The sequence below is a fragment of the Lactuca virosa genome, chromosome 2, assembly GCF_052849685.1.
Source record: "Lactuca virosa cultivar CGN04683 chromosome 2, Lactuca_virosa_CGN04683_v6, whole genome shotgun sequence".
NCBI lineage: Eukaryota > Viridiplantae > Streptophyta > Magnoliopsida > Asterales > Asteraceae > Lactuca > Lactuca virosa.
Window position 1 is genome coordinate 228,819,412 of NC_136427.1, and position 27,405 is coordinate 228,846,816.

The 27,405-nt window shown below is 32.1% G+C and overlaps 2 protein-coding genes across 15 annotated transcripts; one reads left to right on the forward strand and one right to left on the reverse strand.

Annotated features, from left to right (window-relative positions):
• Positions 1-1,062: 1,062 nt before the first annotated feature.
• Positions 1,063-3,915, forward strand: LOC145158267 (uncharacterized). Its single transcript, XM_079077188.1, has 6 exons — positions 1,063-1,092; positions 1,237-1,472; positions 1,540-1,792; positions 1,860-2,039; positions 3,510-3,665; positions 3,748-3,915. Exons 1-6 carry the CDS (start codon positions 1,063-1,065, stop codon positions 3,913-3,915), a joined length of 1,023 nt encoding a protein of 340 aa, XP_078933314.1.
• A 3,779-nt stretch (positions 3,916-7,694) lies between these two features.
• Positions 7,695-10,053, reverse strand: LOC145160350 (uncharacterized). Of its 14 annotated transcripts, XM_079079502.1 has the most exons (6): positions 9,759-10,049; positions 9,568-9,662; positions 9,376-9,492; positions 8,841-8,955; positions 8,688-8,758; positions 7,695-7,889 (listed from the first exon to the last, which is right to left on the reverse strand). In XM_079079502.1, exons 3-6 carry the CDS (start codon positions 9,378-9,380, stop codon positions 7,742-7,744), a joined length of 339 nt encoding a protein of 112 aa, XP_078935628.1. In that variant the 5' UTR covers positions 9,381-9,492; positions 9,568-9,662; positions 9,759-10,049; the 3' UTR covers positions 7,695-7,741. The 14 variants fall into 14 exon arrangements, 8 of the variants coding, with proteins under 8 accessions (XP_078935628.1, XP_078935633.1, XP_078935632.1 ...); XR_013738097.1 differs by having other exon boundaries at positions 8,868-8,955; positions 9,084-9,492; positions 9,568-10,036; XR_013738095.1 differs by having other exon boundaries at positions 8,849-8,955; positions 9,084-9,492; positions 9,568-10,032.
• Positions 10,054-27,405: the final 17,352 nt, after the last annotated feature.

Here is a 27,405-nt window from a genome sequence, read left to right on the forward strand (position 1 = left end):
AGTACATACCAAATATAGTTATGGACTTAGACACTATATCCAAAAATATCAACCTTAAGGACCAAGTTTCCTTCGTATCTTTCGCTTACGAGCTCCGTTATCGACATTATTTATATCGTCGGTTTCGTATCCTATAGTACAACAACTTTCATTTAGAATGTTTTGTCTAACGAGCAACTGATCTCTATCACACTTTTTATGACACATAAATTTTATCGTGTCGAACATGAAACTTCGAAAAATCATAATTTTTTTTATACAAAGTCAGATCTAAGCGTTATTTATATCTAGATGCTCATGGTTACGGTCTCTATGACTTTCGTTTAGATTATTTATCCTAAATAATATTTTATTTTTACACTTTATTTTATCGCTTAACGATAAATTTTATATTAAGGTTTCTACAAATATTATATAATATTAATATTTGTTTATATATATATATATATATATATATATATATATATATATATATATATATATATTAGCTCGAAACGCGTACGAAGAACAATTACTCTATTTAACGATTTTAATTGTTCCATAAAATGTATAATTATTAGTATTATACTTAAATATTTAGCCCGAATTTTCGGGCATTACATGTGCCTTTGAAATCGCTATATGAGTTTATTCACTTAATTTGTTCTTATTGGAATTACTTATTTGGGTCATTAACATGCAAGTGACTCTCTAACACGGAACAATATATGATTTGTAGCAAACCAAAAGACCAAAATTTTAAAACTTATGTAAAAAAGTCAAAAAAAAAATTCATTTATTATCTTGTAATGAATATTGATATCATCTAATCTTCCAACAACCAAGAAAACTCAAATAATGAATTTTTAACAAACTTATAGAATACAATCCTAATTTTAGGTGGGAGACCTATTAGATTTAGTATGGAAATTTTATTAATCTTTGTACAAGCTTCATGTATCCTAATCTCTATCATATGTCTATTCGAAATCATATCTTCACCAACAAACTAAACATGTTTAAGAAGATGATAATTTGTAATTTTCTATAAATTTATGTACACAGTGTCTGGCTATCATTACAATGGCTAAATTCGTCAACTTGTTTTGCAAGGTATTTCGATTAATGCTTGTTTTGTGATCCTGATTACTAATTTTGGTTATTTCATATACTAACTATTGACCATATAAGGTTTATTTACTCTTTTAACGCTTGATAATCAAAACAATTGATCATTTTTCATGAATAATTTAACAGGATGCCATTATACTCAGACGTCCAAAAAAGTCTTTGCGGGCACTGAAGTTGTTGGTGTTAATATGTGTAACGGTATTCTATGTTTATGCATATTATAAGTATTCAAATCATATACACAATGAAAAAAAGATGGAACATGTAGATTTTCAAGTAATCAAGACGTCACATCATAACAATGTCCTTGATCAGTCTTCAAACACTTACTTGCATTATCCGAAACCCAAACCTTTTAACAGGTATAATATTTATACTTTTTTTTTCTAGTTTTTGGTGTGTATATAAATATATAAATACCTTTTGTAGGTTTAATAGAAACCCTGTGCGTTTGTTTGTCATTATGTCGATGCAAAGATCGGGAAGCGGTTGGTTTGAAACCCTGTTGAACAATCATATGAATATAAGCTCGAATGGCGAGATATTCGGTCAAAAAAACAGGAGACAAAATCTTTCATCGATTATTAATACCCTCGATAGGGTTTACAGTTTGGATTTGATTACTCGTTCATCCAAGAATGGTTGTTCAACAGCGATCGGATTCAAATGGATGCTTAATCAGGTAATATTTGATCTCCATATTTATCATTAGTTGTTGATGTTCTCAGAAGACAATCTTGATGATGCAGGGTTTGATGGAACACCGTAAAGAGATTCTTCGTTACTTCTCTAAGAGGGGCGTTTCTGTCATTTTCTTCCTAAGAAGAAATATGCTACGTAGATTGGTTTCTATCCTTGCCAACTCATTTGATAAACATGCTAAGCTTCTAAATGGCATGCATGTATCTCATGTACACTCGCCCGAAGAGGTACATAATACTTTTACGTTTTTAGTGAGGAATCTCGTTATTGGAAACTCGGGTACATTTATGGATGAATATGTTGATATCTTTTTGAACAAAAGTTCGTTGCTAGTCTATTTTTTGTGATGGATCGAATCTGTTGCAGATGAGTAATATTGAGTGGTTTGTTCAAAGATACCTATTAAAATAAGGGAAATCTCCAGAAAAGTTCTAAAATTTTACCCTAATTTACGAAAAAGTCCCAAACTAAATTTTGTTTACGAAAAAGCATGAATTACCGGTAAAAATGGCGATTTGACCCATTTTTCCCGGTTTACCTGTTTCATTACTTACCCGTTTCATTAAAGTCCCATTATTTTATCCTAATTTACGAATAAGTCCTAAACTAAAAATTAGTGATGATTTGGCCATTTTCTCTATGTAACATACATTTTATTGGTTTCATTGCTGACCCGGACGCCTAGTCATTAAATGAGATGATGAGATGGATATGTTGAGTTATATAATGCTATGTTTAGCATAAAACTTGATATCCTAATGTATTGTATATTCTTTTGGAACATAAAATACATCCAACAAAGATTGCAATAATTACATAAACTAGCAACAACTGCGTTATTTTTTACGTTTATAAGAAATATCAAATTGTCTATCTAATCTTATGTAACCCAATATATCCATCTCATGAGACATCAACTCATTTTCTGCCCTTTTTTCCTGGAAACACACATTTTATTGGTTTCATTGCTGACCTAGATACATAGTCATAAATGAGCCGATGAGATGGATATCAAATTTTACAATAAATGTAGCATTATATAACCCATCATATCCATCTTATCAACTAAGTTAATGACTAGGTGTCTAAGTCAGCAATGAAACCGATAAAATGTATGTTACATGAAGAAAAGGGCCAAATCATCACAAAATTATAGTTTGGGACTTATTCGCAAATTAGGGTAAAATAATGAGACTTTAGTGAAACTGGTAAGTAATGAAACCAGTAAACCGGAAAAAGGGGGTCAAATCGTCATTTTTACCGGTAATTCATGCTTTTTCGTAAACAAATTTTAGTTTGGGACTTTTTCGTAAATTAGGGTAAAATTTTAGGACTTTTCTGGAGATTTCCCTTAAAATAAATTAAAATTTTCAAATGAATTGAAACTTCAAGGAATTGTGATCTGTTGCACATTTGGTTGGCAGGACAATTGAATGAAATTTAATAAAATTGGATACTCTTATAAAAATCAGTATTTCAGACTTGATAAATAAAAAGGAATGATGAAATGTTTCCATGAATGAAAGAATCCTCGATAGAAGTGAATTATGTCATTTAGCAACAAAAAATCGAATACCAAGTCCATCAAAATTTGTTGGAATCCATGAAACAAACACACCCTAAGGACACACTAAATACCTACTTGTGATATTCATCATATGCATTCATGATCATGTTACGGTTTTCCTTATGTTTAGGCTTTGACATTGTCGAAATTCAAACCCACGATCAACGTAAGTTCATTGAAATCAGATTTGGGTGAGATGGAATCAATCGTTATGAAGGCGCTTAAATACTTCAATAGTACAAGACACATCATAGTATATTATGAAGATCTCGTCAAGAACCCTTATGTAAGTAGATACTTGTTCTATCTTTAAATCTCCATGTGTTGATCTTGGAACTCTTCTTGAGTCAACTTTATTATTGTTATAGAAACTGATACAAGTAGAAGACTTTCTGGAGCTACCCCGAATGGAATTAAGTAGCCGACAGGTAAAGATACACAATGGACCCTTATCAGAACATATTAAAAATTGGGAGGATGTCAAGAAGTCTCTTACTGGAACACCGTATGAGAGATATCTTAGAGTTGACTACTGATTGATTCATCATAGATTTATCCCGAGGTTGTTGGTCTATTGATTTTTGAAGATTTGTATGAATGTGTAGTGGGGGTGTTATATTTTGGTTTTAGCTCACTAATTATGGTGGTGTTGGTCTAAATAGTTAAGTTTAGAATGATAATTATCCACTAAATTGAAAAAGATAAAGATAATTATGCAAAGCTTTGGGAAGAAGTTAACATGGCAACTCAATTGAAATTTTGCGTATTATACTACAAGAAAAGGAGAATTAACCTAAAAGTTAAAGTATAAGGAAAATACACATTTGAAAAACTACCCAATCTACCCTTAAATATGTTCATTTAACAAAATGATACTCTCATTATTCTAACATTCCCCCTCAAACGTACAATATGAACCGAAAAAACATAAATAGTTTGAACCGAAAAAGCATAAATAGTTTGTTAATTTACAAGGAAAACAAAAATGAAAAATCAAATTAACGAGAATTGGTAGGTCCACAAGTTGCATGGAAGATGGAACATACACTATATATAAGGTAATTGTCCCAAGCTTTAGCGAATCAATGACACTAAAATGACAATCTATCTTAAAATGCTTTGTGTGCTCATGAACAATTAATTTGAATATGTTACTTCTGTTGTCACAATACATGGGGGTGTGATGATTGATGGGAACATGCATATGGACAAGATCGGTCAGTAGGATCAAGAACATCATACGCATAAAAGTATCCATACAACTCCAAGCAAGATATGGAGGTAGCAGTATGCTTTGAAACATGGTACCCCACAGATGATATAGAGTGCCAAAGAAAGATACCCATTGAAGTGCAGTGGGAGATGCAAGAACTGGCTAACAATATTGACGATACACATTACATAAGGAAATAAGATAACTTTTTTGGATAGAAAATAATTTTAAACCCGAAAACTATCTAAACAAATTTAGGTCCTTCATCTTGAACAAGATGCTAATTTAGATTTTAATGCTTCAATTGCATAAAAATTATTACTAATAGTAATCATATCATCAACATATAAGGAGGGCAAATATGCGACGGGCTGTTGAGCTCTTGACAAGGAGGGATGAAACAAGATCACTATGAGGAAACTGTGAGACATGAAAACAAGTGGATAACAATATTAACGACATAAAAAATGTATGTTTGGTCACGAGATAAACTAAACTATAAATGATGGTACAACTCAACATTTGATCTTGAGGGTAATATGTGACCTAAATTTATGCTCTATCTATTTTGTTCTTTTTCACTCCTAATTAAGTCTTGATAGATTCTGATACCACTGTTGATTTATATGTATCATTTACTAAAAATACCAATACCCACAGGTCATAAATGCTCAAAAATGTTTGATGATCATATAAAGAAAACTCATGGTTTTTTAGGCATCCATAATGCATTGAACTCATTAGAGTTTAATGAATTGACATATCATTATTCTAATCTTCATTCAATTCTATCAAAGTTTTTCTACAATGCATTAAACTACAAAATGTAATGAAACATATATTTAATAATTAAAAGGTTTTCTTTTTTCATTTTGAAGAGTTCCATGACTATTAACTCCATATTCATTGAATGTCAATATGACATACTATAACGGTAAGGTTAATTTAATTCATTGGATCATTTAACATGACATCCCATAATGGTAAGGTTAATTTAATCCATTGAATGTCAATGATATGCAACCTCATTAAACTCAGGCCCGACTCTGACAGTGGGCAACTCGGGCGGTCGCCTAGGGCCCATGTCTCCATTGGGCCTAAAATTCTTAGAGTATATGGTATAATTATATATAGAAAAAAAACTAAATTATCTAAAAATGTTATGAGATATATTTTTATTTAAATTAGTTGTTTTTGTAATTTTTTGACAATATTTGTGTTTTTTAATAGTAATAGTGAACTTTATAATGATGTGTCTTTTTTCGATTTATTTTTTATTATATTTATAACTTTGGGGGTCGATTTTTTTCTTTCGTCATGTGTCCACCATATCTTTTGAACCGGCCCTGATTTAACTCTTCCATTAAACTGTAGATTATGGATGATCTTATATAGAATCATAAAAAACTAAAAAAAATAGTATGTTTCATGAATTTCTCTTGCATAATTACAAGGGCATTGAATACTAAATAGAATAAAAACCACTAAAGAAATTATATATATATATATATATATATATATATATATATATATATATATATATATATATATATATATATATATATATATATATACTAGCCGTTACCCGCGCAAAGCGGCGGACGGCGGATAGTTTTTTTTTCCGACAATTAGTTTTTGAACAATGATTAGTGTCAATTCAACAATTAGTTTTTTTTTAGGAAACATGTAATATAAAAATAAGACACAATGTATTGACAAATATCACAAACTGCACTGCAACGAGAGGTGAATAGTTTTCTTTTGGCATCTGTCGGAGGATAGCTATTTCATCGTTAGGCGACCCATTCCAGTCTCGCCCCCTTTGAAAATTAGGTCTTGTTTTGGGTAACAAATAAAAATAGGTTGGCGTTTTAGGTTAATATTGGAATAGATAATTATCGACAAACATTATTAATGCAATTGATTTAGTCAACTCTTATTTAGTTAATCACTATATTCCTTAAACTTATATGTTTCTTTCAATTACTACAAAGTTATAATACATAAGGTTTTATCTTATCTTGATTTTTGTAATTCAATCAAACACTATATGATATTTTCCATTAAGATCTATGTTTGACATTTGGGTTAAAAATGGAAGTACGTTGTTTTGGGTAACAAATAAAAACAGGTTGGCGTTTTAGGTTAATACTGGAATAGATAGTTATTGACAAACATTATTAATGCAATTGGATTAGCCAACTCTTATTTTGGTTTTTCAGTTAATCACTATATACCATAAATTAATATGTTTCTTTCATGAACTCTTGTATATTTGGATAAATGAGAGTTAGGATCTTTGTGCAATTCTTATATATTAGATTGAGTAGGAAAAAAACTCAATTAAACCCTTATTTAGTGTCCTGTTATACACATTAATCTCACACATTTTTACTTTTAGGACTTGTGGTACATCTAAAATTATTTATATGACCATTTTTTCCAATTTTGTCATTAATCATATCATTTATAGTAGACAAAAATTATTCTTAAAAAATACATCTATTCAGTTACTACTTATTTAATATGTTTAGAAGATTTTTATCATCTGAATATATACTAATAAGGATATATGTTTTATCGAGGTATTGATTTTATTTTTTTTCCAAATAAATATGTCCAAATTATAGATGGGAACAAACTTGGAATGTTGCTTAGTTTCATATGACATAATTTCTCTTAAATGCCCTGGTAGCCATAAGAACAAAGTCACAAACCAATTATCCATTTTCCCCTTTGATTAATTATTTTACTATAAAACCATTTTAAAGAAGTTTTGAGAGTGGAATCCATGTGTTCTAAAATAAAAGTTTGGAACAATATATTGATAAGTTTATCAAGATTTGTAAAAAGATTCAAAAAATAACATTTACTTCACATTTAAAATTAATTCTTAAAGCAAATATAAAAATGCTAAAACGTCATTTAACTTACAAAATTATTTATTTGATTAAATGACCCTCTTGAATTCACGATTTCATCAAATTTGTGTTCAGTACCACAAAACTTGTCATTTCACCGAAAAATATGTAATCCTTTCAGATTTATGCACATATATTTTGTTTTGTACCATGACAACACCAATCACTTGATGACCTATCGTTTCACCAAAAAAATATATAAAAATATATAAACTTCACAATTAACATTCAAATCCAAATTAGATTTAATAATAAATAATAAATAATAAATACAAAATCAAGAAAAAGGTCATGAAAGTTGCCGGAACATCTGTTTGAGATATTTTGCAGTATATTCTTCTTCCGATGTTTTTTCAATCTTGAGCCATGTTTTGACCTGCAGAAAACAAAGTAAAGCCATTGTATGCACATTGACTTCTAATGCATTAAATAAGCATCAAATTTCAGTGCAAAATGGCAGTAAGTTGCTATATTAAACAATATAGTACTTTTTTTGAAAAAAGAACAAAAACTAAGATATATAAATCAAAATAAGATGCTATATTATATAATAAAATGAAAGTACATTGCTATTTTTTGCATTTCGCTCAATGAAGGACTAAATGCAAAAAAAAATGTGCTTTGACTTTTTTGTTTAATAAAGCATCGTAGTTTGATTTGTATTTTTTGATATTTTTATAAAATTTATTTAAAAGGAGTTGGATGCAAAAATATCAATGAACTTCATTTTATTGTTAAGTATAGCAACTTACTTTAAAAGGGCAAGAAATAACAATGTACTTTTATTGCAAAACGAAAGTAAGCTTGCTATAATTTTATTTTTATTAAAGCTGCTTTAAATGAGATAAATGCAAAAATACATTGTCAATTCTTGCATTTAGCCCATTAAAATTACCTGATGAATTGGAAATTTATAAAAAAGTAATTCTATTAATTGGGTATAGATCAACAAACCCAAAGTTCTCAAATACTTAGTTGTAAGTTGCTTATGAGATGAAGGCGTTGCATCAAACAAAAACAAGAGAGTAAGACCATTTATTTTTTTAAGAACTATATTAAAAGTTAAATCCAAGCATTTGAGATTTTTCATGAAACAGGATAAATAAAACTAAAATCATATAAGAAACAATCACCAAAAATGTTTCAAAATGTATAATAATTAGAAGTTTTCTACCTGTTTCCAGATGCAAAATCCCACATTACAAAATCATACAACCATGTATTTGTCTCAGACATGTAGTTTCCCTACAACATAAAAAAAACATATCTCATTTTCAAACCATTCGAGCTTAAAAGTTCAAGATCTCATGAATGTTTAAGCATATACCACATTACCCTTCATATATCGACTTACAAGGTCCATAGCTTCTGAAGCCATGTTTGCAAGACTTGGTTCACTCACAAATTTTCGAATTGTATAGAAACGATATGTACCATTAAACCTACAAAAAGAAAAAATAATTTTGTAGATCTAACAAATTCATCAAGTCTTCTTACAAAAATCATCACAGTTAAAAGAAAAGGAACTATCCCCATCATGTTTAGGAAACCCATGAAACTGATCTGTTACCAGTTGGTGTCGGTTGTGAAAGATTTGACCACACAATCAGCTATAGGGTTTGGTTAGAAAAAGAGGAGACGAAGAAACTTGTTCTTGATAGAAACCCCAAAATTAGACCAATCCATGGTCATTGAAAATCCCTGAAATCGTTTATCTTTTGGTTAATTAGAAAAGCGAGAGACAGGTAGTGAGTAAAAATGACAAAATCGCATACGATCAGATCCAAAAACTAAAATAGGTCAACAATAAGTAAAGTAACCATCAGATACACACAAAGTTGGAAATTATTAGCAAAAAGTACCACATTGGTTTTTAAACCGGTTGTAAGAAATCTTGGTCAATTGGCGAGAGAGAACATGGGTTCGCCTTTTCCTTCAAGCTCGAGAATAGAGATGAAAAGGAAATCTAGTTGTAATTTCTTCAATATAAGAGATGAAAAGGAAATTTAGTTGTAATTTCTTAAATATAAGAGATGAAAAAGAAGTTGTTTTACCTGAGATTTGTACAGAGAAGGAAGTGGTACGGTAGTTCTTCCAGAGACATAGATCGAGTGAGATAGAGAGGAGATATGGTATGCTTCAGTTTGCCCTAAAGAAAAAATATAAAATCGGTAAATAAACACACATGCTGAACTAAACGCAAACATGACTTCTTCTTGATCACGGTGGAGGTTTAGGCGATAACCATGAAAAGGCTACAATCACCGATGGAGAGGAGGCCGACATGAAACCCATATTCAAGAATCGAGATTATAGATTAGGGATTTTCGAGTTCATTAGCTGTGAGAGAGAGAGAGAGAGAGAGAGAGAGAGAGAGAGAGAGAGAGAGCATTGATAAATTGGAGGATGTAAATACAGATTTGTAGAATAAGGACGCCCGAGATAAGGGGATGATGAAGGGATTTTTCAAATTCCTAATCTACTTTCCTCAAATTATGCAGGGGAATTTGTAGAAAAATAGAAGATCAATGAAATTTCAATAATATTCAAAACGTGTTTTAAGAGCCAAATTGAGCAAGTCAACTTTTTAATCCCTTGAATCCCGCATTTTTGTTGATTTTTTTTTATTTTGTCGACCAATTATAGAAAGATAAGAATTCAAAGATAATGTTTGTGTATTAAATACTTGTACTTATTGTTTAATCTTTTGGACGTCTTAAATCTATTTTAAGAAATAGTAAGGTTTATATATATATATATATATATATATATATATATTGTAAACAATATGTAACAACTTAATTATTAAAGTAGTTGAAGCAAAACATGATAAAAGAGTGATTTTATATGGATTAAACGGTAAAAGACTAGCGATGTTAGCCCTAGTTATATAAAAAATGTGACTAAAAAGATAGGGTTAATGTCACTGTTGCTCATCAAACTTTCTCGAATAGGTTTGAAAGTTTCCCAAAGTTATTTTCTAGCTCTGGGTATAAGATGCAGTTTTTTAAGTTTAAAATGTCTTTTTGTAGTTTTTAAGGTATAAACCGGTTACTCATTGCCATGTCATAAGCCACGTAAGCACTTGAATTTCCATGAATTCGTCTTCCCTCTCCACGTAAGCACGAGACTTCTATCCTTACAATAAAAATCAGTGTTTTTATAGGAATTATTGGGTCATGTCTTACTTGCAAGTTGCAAGCCTTTCAAGAATAGAAAAAAGAGCGGCCATCTACTTATCTAGCGTTACTATTTCCATTAACAGGCCTTCTGAAACGTGGCTGTGGAAGGTCGAAGCCAGGCCCATGTTCCTTTTAAGCATAAACCCAAAAAAAAAAAAAAAAAAAAAAAAAAGACCATAGTAAATGGGTCGGTATTTCATCTTTTCCAATATCTTGCTGCGAGCCTGTGACATAGGTCTTAACATAAATGTTTAATATCCTATCTATTATAATAAGTTTAAGTTATTATGTTGACATAAATGTTTCTTTGATTGTTATATTGCAAGTTCCAATCTCGCAATTCGCCTTTTAATGAAAAAGTGAGTTTGGTCTATTTATTTTGAATAAATATTGTTAATGGGTATATAGGATTATTAACAAAGATGTTAAAAAATTGGTGTTTGATTAAAAAAAAATAGGGAGAATTTCATATATATCCTTATTAAACGTTAAAATATCATATTTGCCCAATTTAATTTCAAAATATCATATTTATCCTTATTAAGCTTTTAAAATATCAAATTTACCCGAATCATTTTTTTAAATCATTTTTTATATTTAAAAATCATTATTATTAAAAAAAAACTAAATGGACAATACTGCCCTTTATCTTCTAAATTGCAGAAGTCGGATATATATCATATACGCATAAGGACATGTTAATCCCTTTCGTCGTCTTCCATTTGTGCGCGCCATCTTCCTTTCCACTATGAGCATTAAGAATGTAAGCTTGCAGTAACAATGGACTGGAGTCTCCATTAATTAAAGAATTATTATTAACCTTGGTAACTATCAACTCCTGCCACGTTGTGCATGCCAATACACCAAGTCTTCCACCAATGGTTGATTATCCACCATATTTAAATATCTTCGTTTTAGGCGTCTAAGGAAAGCATAAGATCGGAAAGATAAGAGTGTAAATCCCTACAATCAAACAATGATATGAGAATTAAGGGAACAAAGGTTGTAGTTTTACCACAAACAAACATTACTCGTGTTAAAATCTCAAAATGCATTGAAACAAATCCTTTTGAACACTCAAAAAGCAATTGAATCAAATATAGTTCAAATTGAGGATGTTCATACCCATTTTGAAAACTATTTAGAGGGAAAAAGAATCCATTTTTTTCCATCTCTCATGTAAACCAGTCTACCCGCTGCATACAAAAAATCGAATAAATATCCTGTTGGAGTATGCATACATTCGTAGAAGAATCTCGAGAAGGTTATAACATACAATTAAATAGATACATATTGCATGTACATATTGATTGAGAAAATCTTAGAATTAGGTTAATCGGATAATGCCATTGTATAGAATTGGAAGAATAAACGAAATAAACATTGAAAAACATGATAATGAAGAGGGCAATCAGGTGATGCTCGACAATGGGAAGGAAGAAGTTTAATCACGCACAAAAGGAAGGAAAACCATAGATATTGTCTAAATTCATCTGAAATATCTTAAAGCAAACAATACAAATAACTGTCTAACGAATGCAGTGAGATGATCTATAATAATGATGTTTAATTGAAATTAATCAATCTAGTAGGCATGAATAAGACTAAAACAATATTTTACAACGAAACTGTGTAATTTTTTACACAACCAACATTTTCCACGAAAAAGTGATAGGTCTTGACTTAGTAGTAAATCACATACGTGCATTCTGTATTTGATTAAATTGGGAATGAAAGGTTTTTATATCTTGCAAACTCTGTTATAAACGAACCAGATGAATCTAATATGCATCCTATAGAAACTTTTCTGATCATGTTTGATTTAGAAAACATCATATAACCAAGGGATATCAAACAATTAATTCGCTTATGATTATAATTAAATCAACTATCAACAAACTAGAGATAATTTTATGATTGTTCATGTTCCTTCATGATGCTCAACGGTGGGAAGGACGATTGATCACGCATAGAAGAAAGACAACGATAGGGATTAACGTGGCATGATGTGATGTGTATCGTGATATACATCCATTCCTGCAAATCTGCAATTTAGAAGGTAGGGGCAACATTGTCCATTTAGGTTTTATTTTCAATAATAATGGTTTTTAAATATGAAAAATGATTCACAAATGTTTAAAAAAATGATTTGGATAAATATGATATATTCAAATTAGGTAGGATAAATATGATATTTTAGCGTTTAATAAGGGTATATACGAAATTCTCCCAAAAAAAATATATTAAGTAAGATAAATGAATAAAAAGATTAAAATTTTAAGTGATAATGACAAAAGATAAATTTGATACAAAAAATGATCAAAGTAACAAATTAAAATTTATAATGTTACCGATCGTACTTTGGTTAGAATCAATTTATTATTCTGGTTACCTTTTGTGTTTTTAGACAATCAATCACAAATCTAGGTTGACCTTTGACGATACTTTGAGCCAAATGAATTATAACATGTACACGAGCCAAATGAATCAACTATAGGTAGAGGAGGGAGTTACATTTTAGTGGGGAGTACATGGTCTTTTACGCAAGACAAGACGTTGATTGATAAAAACATGCTTCTTCTTGATGAGTTACCTACTAGAAGGAATAACATTGTCCCCATTAAAGTTAATATTTTTGCATGGAGAATAAAATTGGAAAAACTTCAAGTCAAGTTGAATCTTGACAAACGAGGCATAGGCTTGGATTCGCTCTTTTGTGCGACTTGTGAGTCGGCCATTGAAACATTGGAGCATTCCTTGCTCTTTTTCAGTTGGTGGGGTATTGACATGTCAAACCTCAGCAACTACACTGAGTATATTGTTTGGATAAATCAACTAAGGTGCAGAAAAAAATGTCTTGATGCAGTGATTCTTACGACATGTTGGACGATTTGGAAGTTTCATAACAATATGATATTTGAAACGGACAAACAAAAGAAGACCATAATATTTTATTTAGTGATTCATTGGTATTTTTAGGTTTATAATAAGAGTACAAAGTTAAAGATTAATTGGTTATGGCGGCTTTAAAACCCAATTCAGGTCATAAACAATGTAATTCTCATACTTTATCTAACACGTTGCTAGGTTTTTTTGATATATTTCTGCCGTTCCAAAGAAAAAAAAACAAATACACGAGAAAATTGTTATATGGTCAAATTGGTTCATACATTTTTATACTATACTTGTAAGTCTTAATACTATATTTTATCTTTAATATGTCCATAGATTGTAACTACTATATCAGCAACCAGACAACAAAACTTCTAAAATATTCATGTTTTTATTGGAAAAAAAGTGGATTTGTCATATTTGAATCGAATTAAAATCTTGCATTATCTACTTTCGTTACTATGTGGAAGAGAAAATAAGATATTCATTTGGAAAGAAAAAAAGGGGGAAAAGTGAAATATGGATATGGTCCCAATCACAACTTAGCTGCCAATGTAGGGTGTAACATGCATATAATAAAGTGATGGCTAATCATTAGATGCCCCATATACCCCTCCATTCATCATGTCATCCTCATTTTTTGACATCATCATAATAGTTATTTTATTTTTTATTTTTTTTATGTTAACAATTTAACTTTATAAATTATAAATTACTATTAGTTGAGGATGATAAACAATATCATGTGCAATTGTGCATCCAAATTTTAGATATTACACTTACGTCCTGTTGATTTTTTTCTCTAACATATCTTAACTATAGCAGTGAAAACTTTAAAACAAGATGTTTATATCGATAAACCTCCATGATGTTTATATCTCACCAAAAGGATTAGAAAAGATGTTCTTTTGGTGCAAATCATCTTTCTTGAAGAAAACTTTTTCAAGTCAAGTACTATGACCCTGACCATGTACTACAATTGCCTCCAGCTACATTTTGGTGTCACCATTATATTTTTGTTGATTAGATATTGTTCGGATCTTGATAAACAGTTGTAGGTTTCCTTTGTTTTGTTACTTATGAAGCTTGAAAAGGTGAGATTCAAGTTAACCCCAAAGCTTGAAACCTGGCTCAATTATACATAGGGAAACATAAGCACAATTTTATAATTTTGAGTCTTGTTTTTGCTCATAACTTTGATTATGTTCATATCAGTTCCTATATGATAAAAATAAAACATATAATAAACCATCTTTGAGTTACAAAGAAATATTCAAAATGCAAGATCATGACTATATGATTATTAATCGTACGATATTTTGTAGAAACTCGGCATACTCAACTTCATAAGCTCTATCTAAGATCACCATTACTAAAATAAAGTCATATTAAGTTCGTGTTTTTAAGAAGTTATTGCAGGTCGGGTCGTATGTCTATGTCTATTTCTTTTTGCATATTGACTTCAGAAGCAATCGATGCATATGATTGGAGTTGGATAGGTAAAACAAATAAATAGCAATTACTACTTGGTAGACATGAATATCTTTTATGATCTAAGTGAGTGGGACTATTTTGAAACTTTTGAAATAATAATAATAATAATAATAATAGACCTCATATATTGGGGTTTTCATGATTAAACATTTAACTTTTTTTTTTTTAAAATAAACCTTTAACTTTTCTAATTTTTTTAGATTTGATAATTTTAGCCAGTGGCGAGTCTAGAACAGCAACCTACGTGGGTCACTATTTAAGTGAACCTCATAGAAATAACATAGCTAAAAAATACTAGTAATTGGTCGATTCATATAAGCAATTTTTTTTTTAAAGATATTACAATTATACCCGAAGAGGTCTAAAATCTTGATATATGTCCACAATCGTATCATTACTAATACTATCTAAAATGTAAGAATTGGGGTATAGAAAAGGCTTGAAAATTCTGAGAATTGTGGTTTTCACTTTCAGATTAAAGTATTTGGGTGGTACTCCCATTCTTTAATCGGATAAGACTCAGAATTGAGAAAACATAAGAGAAAATGTTCAAGATGTTATGAAGAAGAAATGTACCAACAACAGATTTCGGATATGATCATATAATCAGAAAAACTTCCAGTCTTAAAACTGCCACATGACAGTTTTATGTCCTAAAACTGTCAAAACGTCATAAACTAACTTAAATTCGGGTCTAGAATATCGACCCCATCCAGGGGCTCTGCCCCTTGGACCTCGCTCCCAGGGGTGCTGCCCCCGGACCCCTGTCGGTTCAGGGGCGCTGCCCCTAAATAGCAGTATACTTTCAACAAAGACAAAATTAAACAAATATGCACTCCGCACCATACCGATTTGTTCAATAATTGTCAAGGTGACATTGATCAACAAATTAACCCCATTACACTTAAATAACATTAGTGATATAAAATCACCAACAAACCTCCCCCATTTAAGTGTAATCTTGATTAACTTAACATTAAAATCATAACAACAACAAACTTATGCATAAATGAAATATCATGACGATTGAATTTCACATTAGTATATTACTCATTCCAAATATTCGAATATCAGGGTGTCACTAAGGATTGAACCCTTTCTATTCTAAGTGAATACATGAAGATAATATACACAACAGTTTACATTCTCAAAGTTCTAACTTGACACTATATTATACTAGCTTGTGTCCCATCCTTCAATAAGCATATCAAAGCCAAGTCCTAACTTCTTGAAGCAGCTAAACTTCATGCTTATATAGGTAGTCCTTTTATTCTTGCACCTGCAAATGCAATTTTTCAAAAGAACTATTAAGAATATAAATTCAACCTCCTTAACTTGCAGTACTGAACACATACCTTGGGATGATGATAATAATGTGTTCCAATATTCAAATATCAAGCTTTCCATATTGAATTCAACATCTAATATTACATTAGATGGGAATTGGGTATCTCAATATAAAAGATTTTAAGTGGACTTTAAACCCATCCCTACAGCCGCCTTGTGCACAAGATCTCTTGCTAACCCTTTGGTTAGATGATCGGCTAAATTCAATTGAGTTCTTACAAACTCCACACATATCACACCAGTCATGATGAGCCCACAAATCTGTTGGATTAATGTCTAAGTCCATAACTATAATTGGTAAGACTTGACCCGACCCGGCATGGTCCATTTGGGTTGCATGGCATCATGCATTTGGATAGACTATAATGAGAGAAATAACACTTAAGGTTGGTTAATATATTATAAGTTCTAATATATTAATAAGGTTATTTAATTAGTATTGATCAAGAATTAATTTGGAATTAATTAAGTGATCAAAAGGAGACTAATTAAATATATGGGTTGATTGTGTAAATCATTCATTCTTATATATGTGGGCTTGTGATCCAAGATTCCTTATGTTGGACTAAGTCCATGGGGTGACCCATGGATACTCCATAGAGGTTAAAATCCATGGAGCATAAGGAATGTGTAAAGTTATGAGTTACATGGTGTAACCCTAATAGCCACCATATAAAAGAATCCCATGGCTCAAGAAATCGTGCACTAATGTGTGAGTGTGAGGGCTAGACGATTTCAAGGAGTGTTCAAGTTTCTCTCAAGTTATTCCAAGTGTATTTGGTGTTGTGTGAACCATTTGAGGTGTCACACTTGGGGCACTAGGCACTCAAGCTTCATGAAGACATTCTACATCAAAGAGGTATGTATTCTATCTTGTTATATTTATTATTTTGTATGCTAGATTAGGATAATACCTTGGATGTTCATAATTGTATGTATAATAGAGAAAACATAGATCCAAGGTATTTAGGGTTGCATGTACACTTAGGAGTGTTAGAATGCTCATAACCCAACAGTGGTATCAGAGCCTAGGCTTGTTTTCTTGTTATACTTGCAAAAGTAGCTGAAAAATCGAGTTGGATGCATATATTCGATTGTTTTGGCTGGAATTGGACTAGGAACATTACCCAAAGATGTTTTTGGACTTATAAACTTGTTTTTGATGTGGTAATGTTCATGCTAATCCAATTTCTAAGATAATTGTCATAATTTCAAGATTTGTATTAGTTTGTATGTTCATGCTAATTTCTTGAAGATTGATGATTTGAATTATCTTGTTCTTATGAGGTTCTTAGATTAATAGAAAAGTTGTGTGAAATAGTTGTTTTCAATCCATTTTAATCTAAGAGTTGATTCCAAAGTGTGTTTTTGTAACTTGTCCTCAAGTTATATGAAAAGTCACATTTAAGAATCATAAAACTCATAAAAGTTGGCAAATGTTACAAAATGAAGAGTCTAGTTCTAATTAAATGGTTTTATGACTCCGTAACTTGTCCTCAAGTTATGGAGGTTCAAGAGTCTCTTCATTAAATTAAAAAAAAAAGTGTAACATTAATTAGTTCCATAAGTTACAATAAAAAAAAGTTATTTTTTTTTATTAATTAGTTTAAAGTCTTCCATAACTTGTCCTCAAGTTATGGAACTTGAAGAGTTTTTTTTTAATTAAAACTACTTTAAACACATAAGTTATGGAATTAATTAGTTTTGAATATTTTCAAAACTTGCCCTCAAGTTTTGGAATTTGTAAAGTTTTCCCCATGAATACTTTAATTCCAAGTTAGCCCTTAGAATTTTAAAAGTTAAAATTCAACCCTTATACTTTATAGTATTATAAGTTAATAATAAATATATGTATAAGAGCAAGTCAGTCTTACCGTTAGTAGGCCTCATTCACGAAGCCGGTCTATAAGGGGGGGTATAAGGTTACTGCCTATAAAATGGCAGTTTAATGGGTGTCCACTCTCACCCACCGCTTCCTTGACTGGTGGAGGGTCGTTAGCCGAACGGGTAGGACAAGGACTATAATTCTCCTTTCATTAAAAGTATTAATGATAAATACTAAGTAACTAAACTCTTATTAATACCCAATCTTAGTTACTTAGGAAAATGTGAATTTGGTGCTAACCCATGAAATTACACTTTGCACTTTGCTTAAGTCGTTAGTGGAGCGTGTGTGGTTAACCGGCACACTAACCTGGACTTAACAAGGTAGGCAAAGGGTAACTTAATATTTATCATAGTATCGGTGGAGCGTGTGTGGTTAACCGGCACACTGATTAAGGGGTAAATATTAAGGGTACCAAGTATATTTGCATGGTTATTCACACCTTGTTTTGTGATCCTCGGCATCCCAGTCACAAAACCTGAAGGGCACACTCGAGATTGAAACATGCCTTTGAACAGTTCAATGAATCTCAAAGATCTAAGTCTTTCAAATCCAATTAAAACCTAATAAATTATTTCGTTTTTCATGGTGGAAATTGGTGAATCGTCATTCACCTACCTTCAAATATTTTATAGCTTGGATTACGGCATCCCTCTTCTAAGTTATAAAATAGTTTGTTGGGTCCTAGCCTTAATATTTCATATTGGGTGTCATATTAAGGACTTTAAATCAACTATCTTGAATATCTCCCAAAAAGATGTCTGGTCTAGACATTTATGATCTTCCCAAATCTCTTGAAACAAGCTTTCCTAAATGAAGATGATGTCCCATGGATATCATACTTCTTTTCACCTCCTCCAATTATTCTCCCTAACCCACAAGTTCCTAAAAAGTTTAAGGTCACTCAAGCCCTATTGGCAAGGCAAGGTCTAGGTGTGATCACATCTTGGAGATGTAGTCACATATTGACAAGCCGGGAGAGTTGGGTGTCAAAGTCTTGAGAAAGTTGGTGGCTCAACTACTTTCTAAGTCACATAGTGAGTTCTTTTGGGAATCCTATGAAACAGACTAAGACAAGACCCTTAATGATCTTATCTATTTGCTAAGATCAACTTCCTAAAACGCTATGGACATTGACAATGATGACATTGGATATCCAGTAAAGCTCTCTCTTCCCAATGGAAAGGGATCGGCCATAGTCAACTCGGTTGACCCAATGGTAAAGAGAGAGGCGAAGTCTGAGATAGTCCCATTATCAAGGGTCCATAGGTAACTATTGCCAAAGGAAGGGGCATTGGTTACGAAGCTGCCAAATTTACCTAAGGATGTTAAAGTCAATAAGTTTGGCTCTACTTCAGGTAAAGTCCATTGTCTAATTCTATTAAGTACATGCTGATTCTGATCGCGAAGATGGATTTCAATCGCATGGTTCGGTGATCAGAATTTTGGGCTATTACTTAAGAGTTATGATATGTATATTGCTTAGGAATAGATAACAACAAGGTTTTCATATGGATTGTAAGGATAAGTTTTTCCGCAAAGTTTTAAAATAAAAGAAAAAGGTTTTGATTTTATTTATTTTAAGTATCCTTACAATGGCATTTGTGAAAAGTTGTTGCTTATAAGATTCCATTGATAGCAATATTGGAAAAATGGATTTGATTCTTTCGGTTGTGGTAGTGTCTAATATTACCAAATAAGGAAAGATTTTCATCACCCCAGGTTCAATTGGACCGAAACTTGGAATCATGCAAGTTGTATAGTATGATGAATGAGAACTTTCAGCTTGGAAAATTAAGACTAATTCCTTATGTGAATAAGGAAAGGACTAAGGGATCGAGTACACATTCTTGTGCACTGGTCAAGTCCACCACAAAAGATCAAGAAGACTATTCGCCATGATTTACTTAAGTTCAGTAAATATGGTTATACTTATAAGTTTAAGTATAAGTCTGTAGCATTGGAGAAGTTTCAATGTGAGACAGAACGAATAAGAAGAATCAAAGTATGGCAGAAAGATAAAAGTTTCTCAAATCTGAAAAGATAGGAGAGTACTTTAGTATCATGTTTATGATCATCTTAATGATTAAGATACCATATCACAATTGGTCCTCTAAAGTCATCTTAGTGCATTCTTATGACTAAGAAGAGGAGTCATGAATTGTTGAAATGGTTAAATCAAAAAGATGAGTCATACTTCGTTCCAAAACAATTCTTAGAGTCATACTCCAAGATTGTAACTTGAGTGACATATCTTAAAGAGGGTTTGTTAACACTAGTCAAATGTAAGAGTAAAAGGTTATCTACTCTTGTACATTTGAAATTGGTAAGTTGTGATGTTTTGGATAAAACAGAGACCAACTTAGGCCAATTGTGTAAAGTGTTAGTCTTGATAAAGAATCCGCACTATCTCTTGAATATTTGACAAGGGAGTCTTATATGTCAAGAGGACAGTGGGAGTCTTAAAGCTCTTGAAAGTTTCAAGACTTAATCAAGAATAAAACCTAAAGTCCTTCACTAGCACACGACTTGAGGTTTATAACCTATCGTGTTGAAATTTTTGTGCCTATTCAAGTTGGCTTTGCATAGGAGTTCTGAGAGATCTCAATTGGTTGCACAACTACTTGGAAGCAATGGCAGGCACCTGAGCTACCAAATGGCAAGAATTTAAGATTGCACAAGTTTAATCAATATGAGTTTGGATTTGTCACTAACCTTGTCTTGTGATTATGGTTTTGACAAATTCACATGGATAAGCACACATACACTATTAAATCTAAGTGTCATAAGGTTTCTCTCCGATTCATGAAAATGATGGTGAGGAAACACTTTCACTAAGTAGACTTTAGCTAGATAGCAATTATGATATTTGCATTCTCAAAGTCGTTAGTGGAGCGTGTGTGGTTTACCGGCACACTAACATGGACTTGTGAGAAGTGGCAAAGGTCTAAACAATTGAGACTATGATTACGACATCCCTTTTCATAGTTCTAAAATTGTTTAGACACACATGTGAGCTATCTAAGAGAGGTGTATGATTTTGATAAAGTTTTATCAAAACAATCTAGTATCAGAAATCTGAACTTTGGTAAGAAAGTCAGCTGATTTCTGAGTACATGTCAAAGCTAGTGGGAGCATAATTGTTATGCTAATAATCATCATGTTAGTGGGAGCATGATAATTATGACAAAGGTTGCAAGTTAGCAATGTTAATTATAGAAAACAAAAGTTTCAATTCGTGAGGTTGCGGGGGTTGAAAAAGTTGTTTTGCTATAATTAAGGGAGAGGAAATTATACTTCATTTCAATTCTAAAAGATTTGATTGAGATTTTAATCGTATTTAATCAAGGATATATATATGAATTTCATGTTGGAATGGCTCAACATAAGGAAATTCTATATATGGGTCCATTATTTGCGTTCTAAAATTCGATTATGATTACGGCATCCCTTTTCATAATATGAATTTTGAGAACTTGGCAAATTGAAATGGAAATATTATAGCAAAAGACTAGTTTAGTCTTTATGTGAGACATCATGAATCGTGTCCCATATGCTTCGGATATAGGATCGATTACATGTGCTATATTCATCCTTTCTAAAATTTTCCAAATGCCTGGGGCATTATGAAGGGAAAAGGTCTAGAATTGGATATGACTAAAATGATTAAGCAATTATCGAGGACAATCTAAGGTTTACCAAAGATTGGTTGCTTAAGGACAGTTGGAAGTATAATGTTAATTCTGGAAGGACCATATTGACATAATTTGTAAGGAGGCAACTCTTGTTCAGAAGTGATAGCCAAAATGGAATATGGAAATGTTTCAAAGTTAGAAATTATTCAATCTGTGTAAGATTAGGAAACTTAATGAAAGAAGGATGTTTCCAAGGAGCTGATCTCCTTTGGAATGCTCTGTAATGATTGTTGTCAAGTCTTTCTGACTTTGTGCATAATCATTAAGAGGATCAATGCATATAAGTTTAGAATCTAACAGATTTCAGTAAATGGCATGAATTTGGAATTCTTGCATTTACAGTAAGGATTTGGGACTGTGAAAAGAGGATCATTGGAGTGATGTTCAATTGATCTATTTTACAAAGTAAAGATCATAGACAAACATAGTATGCATACTTGGTGTATGGCATGACTAGTGTTTAGAAAACATAGTGTACATGCTTGGAGCATGGGACAACTATTGTTTTAAATTCAAGTATAAAGTTGATAAAACCGAAACAATGAATAATGAGTAATCAGTATGGTGATAAATAAAAGTGTTTATTTATATTCATAGGGTTTGATACCATATTTGATTCATTTATTCTTGTGTTTCACTTTGCATGTTTTGACTTCCAGAATAACTAAGTCGCTCTTCCTGAATGATTAAGTTATTCAAACCATCCACAGTCGGTCATATGTTGGAAGTAGATATGAATCAAGACTGTCATGGGTTGGTTTGTAGAGGTCCAAGTTGGTGGACAAAGTGGTGCTACAACACTCATGAGTGCTCATAAGTTCTGAGTATTGGATTCAACCCGCGCTCATTTGAATCACTTCATGGATTTTATCACGAGTGATCATGAGACGATAATATCTTATATTCTTCAAACCTAGAGATATAAGTTGTTACTATGAGTTGGTTATACATTGATTGCATGAAAACGCATTGGTAACTCGATGTTATAAAACGTGCCTTTGTGTATGATTCAACAAGTAGTAGAACAAGCCATATGAGTTGAAGTTTATCCATTCCTTTTACCTTCGGGATAAAAGCGATATCTGTGGGCCCCTCGATGATTTAAAGATGATACATGTGAGTGCTTGGCCAAGCCAGGACTGATTTGATTTGTTCAATCAGTCAGTCATCATGAATCGGAAATCGGGAAACAACAAATGGACAGAGAGAATGATTGATAATCCATGTCTCAGTCCATAGGATATCTAGAATGGAGGAATATATGATCCCTTATCTAATGGACAAGTCATTGATAAAGGTGAGAGTTCATCGACAAGGTCAGAGTTCGACAGAAGCTTTTGAGAGCTACGATTGCTGATCGGTTCCTGAAGTCATACGCAATAATAGTTTTAGACTTATCCAAGTGGGAGACTGTTGGATTAATGTCTAAGTCCATAACTATAATTGGTAAGACTTGACCCGACCCGGCATGGTCCATTTGGGTTGCATGACATCATGCATTTGGATAAACTATAATGAGAGAAATAACACTTAAGGTTGGTTAATATATTATAAGTTCTAATATATTAATAAGGTTATTTAATTAGTATTGATCAAGAATTAATTTGGAATTAATTGAGTGATCAAAAGGAGACTAATTAAATATATGGGTTGATTGTGTAAATCATTCATTCTTATATATGTGGGCTTGTGATCCAAGATTCCTTATGTTGGACTAAGTCCATGGGGTGACCCATGGATACTCCATGGAGGTTAAAATCCATGGAGCATAAGGAATGTGTAAAGTTATGAGTTACATGGTGTAACCCTAATAGCCACCATATAAAAGAATCCCATGGCTCAAGAAATCGTGCACTAATGTGTGAGTGTGAGGGCTAGACGATTTCAAGGAGTGTTCAAGTTTCTCTCAAGTTATTCCAAGTGTATTTGGTGTTGTGTGAACCATTTGAGGTGTCACACTTGGGGCACTAGGCACTCAAGCTTCATGAAGACATTCTACATCAAAGAGGTATGTATTATATCTTGTTATATTTATTATTTTGTATTCTAGATTAGGATAATACCTTGGATGTTCATAATTGTATGTATAATAGAGAAAACATAGATCCAAGGTATTTAGGGTTGCATGTACACTTAGGAGTGTTAGAATGCTTATAACCCAACAGAATCATGTTATGTCTAACACCTAAATGTCTAGACTTTCCATTGTACACTTGACTATAAGGCTTAGCCAAGGTTGCAGCACTATCACATCTGATAGAAATGGTAGATATCGGTTTGGGCCATAATGAAATTTCATAAATCAAATTCCTTAGCCACTCAGCTTCTTTACCAGCAGCAGACAATGCAAAAAACTCAGACTCCATGGTTGAGTTAGTAATACAAGTCTGTTTCTTAGATGCCCAAGAAATGACACCTCCTCCATGAAGAAACGCCCAACCACTTGTAGAAGAGTGATCATCTAAGTTGTTAATCCAACTGGCATCTGAATAACCTTCTAAAACAGAAGGATATCCACTATAAGTTAAACCATAATTCATGGTCCCTTTCAAATACTTGAATACTCTACTCACAACTTCCCAATGATGTGAACTAGGATTACTAGTATATCGACTAAGCCTTCCCACAACATATGTTATATCAGGCCTAGTACTAATCATGGCATACATTTGACAACCAATAGCCCTTGAGTATTCAAGTTGAGACACTGGAGATCCTTTATTAGGTAGAAGCTTAAGACTAGGATCTATAGGAGTGCTAACAGGAGAACAATTCTCAAAGTTAAACTTCTTCAATATCTTCTCAATGTAATGAGATTGAGAAATTGAAATCTCATTGTTTCCTTTTCTAATTCTTATACCAAGTATTACTTCAGCCTCCCCCATGTCTTTCATGTCAAAACTAGATGATAAGAATTTCTTGGTTTTATCAACTTCACCTTGATCGGTACCAAAGGTTAACATACCATCAACATATAGACAAATTATAACTCCTTTACCAGAAGAATCAAATTTGCTATATACACATTTGTCAGCCTGGTTTAATGCAAAACCGTTAGACAATATCACATCATCAAACTTTTGATGCCATTGTTTTGGTGCTTGTTTCAAACCATATAATGATTTCTTCAACTTACACACCTTATGTTCATTACCAGGCATCACAAACCCTTCAGGTTGTTTCATGTAAATTTTCTCATCTAATTCACCATTCAAGAATGCAGTTTTCACATCCATTTGGTGAATCACAAGATTATGTATAGCTGCAAGAGCTAACTGTTGGATTTGGTGTCTAAGCCCATAACTATATCTGGTATGTACTTGACCTGATTGTAGCATGGTCCTTTTGGGGTTGCCTTCACCAGTGCAATTTGATAGGATGGACTTTTGAGAATAAGATTATTACTGATTTATTAATATATTATAAGTATAATATATTAATTGAGAAATTATATTATTTAACTAGTGTTGGTTAAGAATTAATTTGGAATTAATTTTGTGATCAAAAGTGACTAATTAAATCTAGGGGGTTGATTATGTAAATCATCCATTCCTATAGTGTGGGCCAAAGATCCATTAGGGTGGGCTAAATGGTTCATGGATAGTCCATGGAGCTTTAACCCATGGATCCTAAGGGATATGGAAGGTCATGGTGCATTAGGGTTTCATGGATGAAACCCTAGCCTTGAGAAACACTATAAAAGCCTCCCATTTGTGACAAAATCGGCTACACACATGTACACAAGAGCATAGAACCGATTTTGAAGCTACAAGTCTTATTCTCTTAAGCCTCATTTGCATATTGGTGTTTGTGACACATTAGAGGCTCAACATTTGAGGTGCTCAAGCTTCCAAGGTCAAGAACCACACAAAAGGTAAGATATCTAACTTTTTGTTACTATGAATTGTATGCTAGTTAAGTTATATGCTTTAGAAATTTGAAAATGCATGTATAATTAGAGAAAACATAGTTCCAAAGCATCTAGGGTTGCATGTGCACCATAGGAGTGTTATAGTGCTTAAAACCCAAGAGTGGTATTAGAGCCTAGGATTGCTTTCTATTATATTTGATGCATACTTGTTTTCAAAGCTGAAAAATCGACTTTTTTGCACTTTGACAGATGAGCTCGCCGAGTCCCATGAACAGACTCGTCGAGTCCACTCAGTAAGGCATCAACCTGGCGATTCCAGTTCATGTACTCGACGAGTTGGTGCTCCTGTGTGCAGAAAATTCGAGTTCTTGGCAAAAATGGATAAAGTCATTACCACAAACTGTTTTGTAATCATAAAAATTGTATTTTCTGAATTGGTAATGATTGTCTTCATCCATTTAAAAGACAATTGTCAAATGTTTAGATAATAAAGTAATTATATGTAGTATTTGATATGAATTGTCTTGCTATGAGTTTGTTTAGATCAATAGAAAAAATTATATGAGAGTTGTGTTTGATCCAAAATTTGATCTGATTGTTAATAAAATGTGTTATTGTAACTTGTCCTCAAGTTATATGAAAAGTCACATTCATGGATATTAAAACTCATAATGGTTCATAGGTTATGAATATGAAAAGTCTTGAAAAGTTTCAAAACTTGCCCTCAAGTTTTGGAATTTGTAAAGTCACATTAATAAGACATTAATTTCAAAACCCTAGAGTTTTAAAAGATTAAAATTCTACCGTATACTATTATAATATTAAATTTTAATACTTATATATATGTATAAGAAAAAGTCAGTCTTACCGTTAGTAGGCCTCATTCACGAAGCCGGACTATAAGAGGGGTATAAGGTTACTGCCTATAAAATGGCAGTTTAATGGGTGTCCATTCTCACCCACCGCTTCCTTGACTGGTGGAGGGTTGTTAGCCGAATGGGTAGGACAGGACATTAATTCTCGTTAAAAGTATAATGAAATTACAAAGTAACTAAACCTATTATTAAATTCTCAATCTTAGTTACTTTAGGAAAAATGTGAATAGGTGCTAATCCATGAAATTACACTTTGCACTTTATTGAGTCGTTAGTGGAGCGTGTGTGGTTAACCGGCACACTAATCTGGGACTAATAAAGAGTGGCAAAGGGTAGCTTAATGTTAATCATAGATCAATGGAGCGTGTGTGGTTAACCGGCGCATTGGTTAGGTATGAGTACCAAGTATATTTGCATGGTTATTCACACCTTGTTTGTGATCCTCGACATCCCAGTCACAAACTTGAGAAGGCACAATCGAGATTTAAACATGCCATTGAAAGTTCAATGAATCTCAAAAGAATCTAGGAATTTCAAATCCAATTAAAACCTAATAAATAATTTTGTTTTTCATGGTGGAAATTGGTAAATCGTCATTTACCTACCTTCAAATATTTTACAATTGGATTATGGCATCCCTCTTCGCAATTG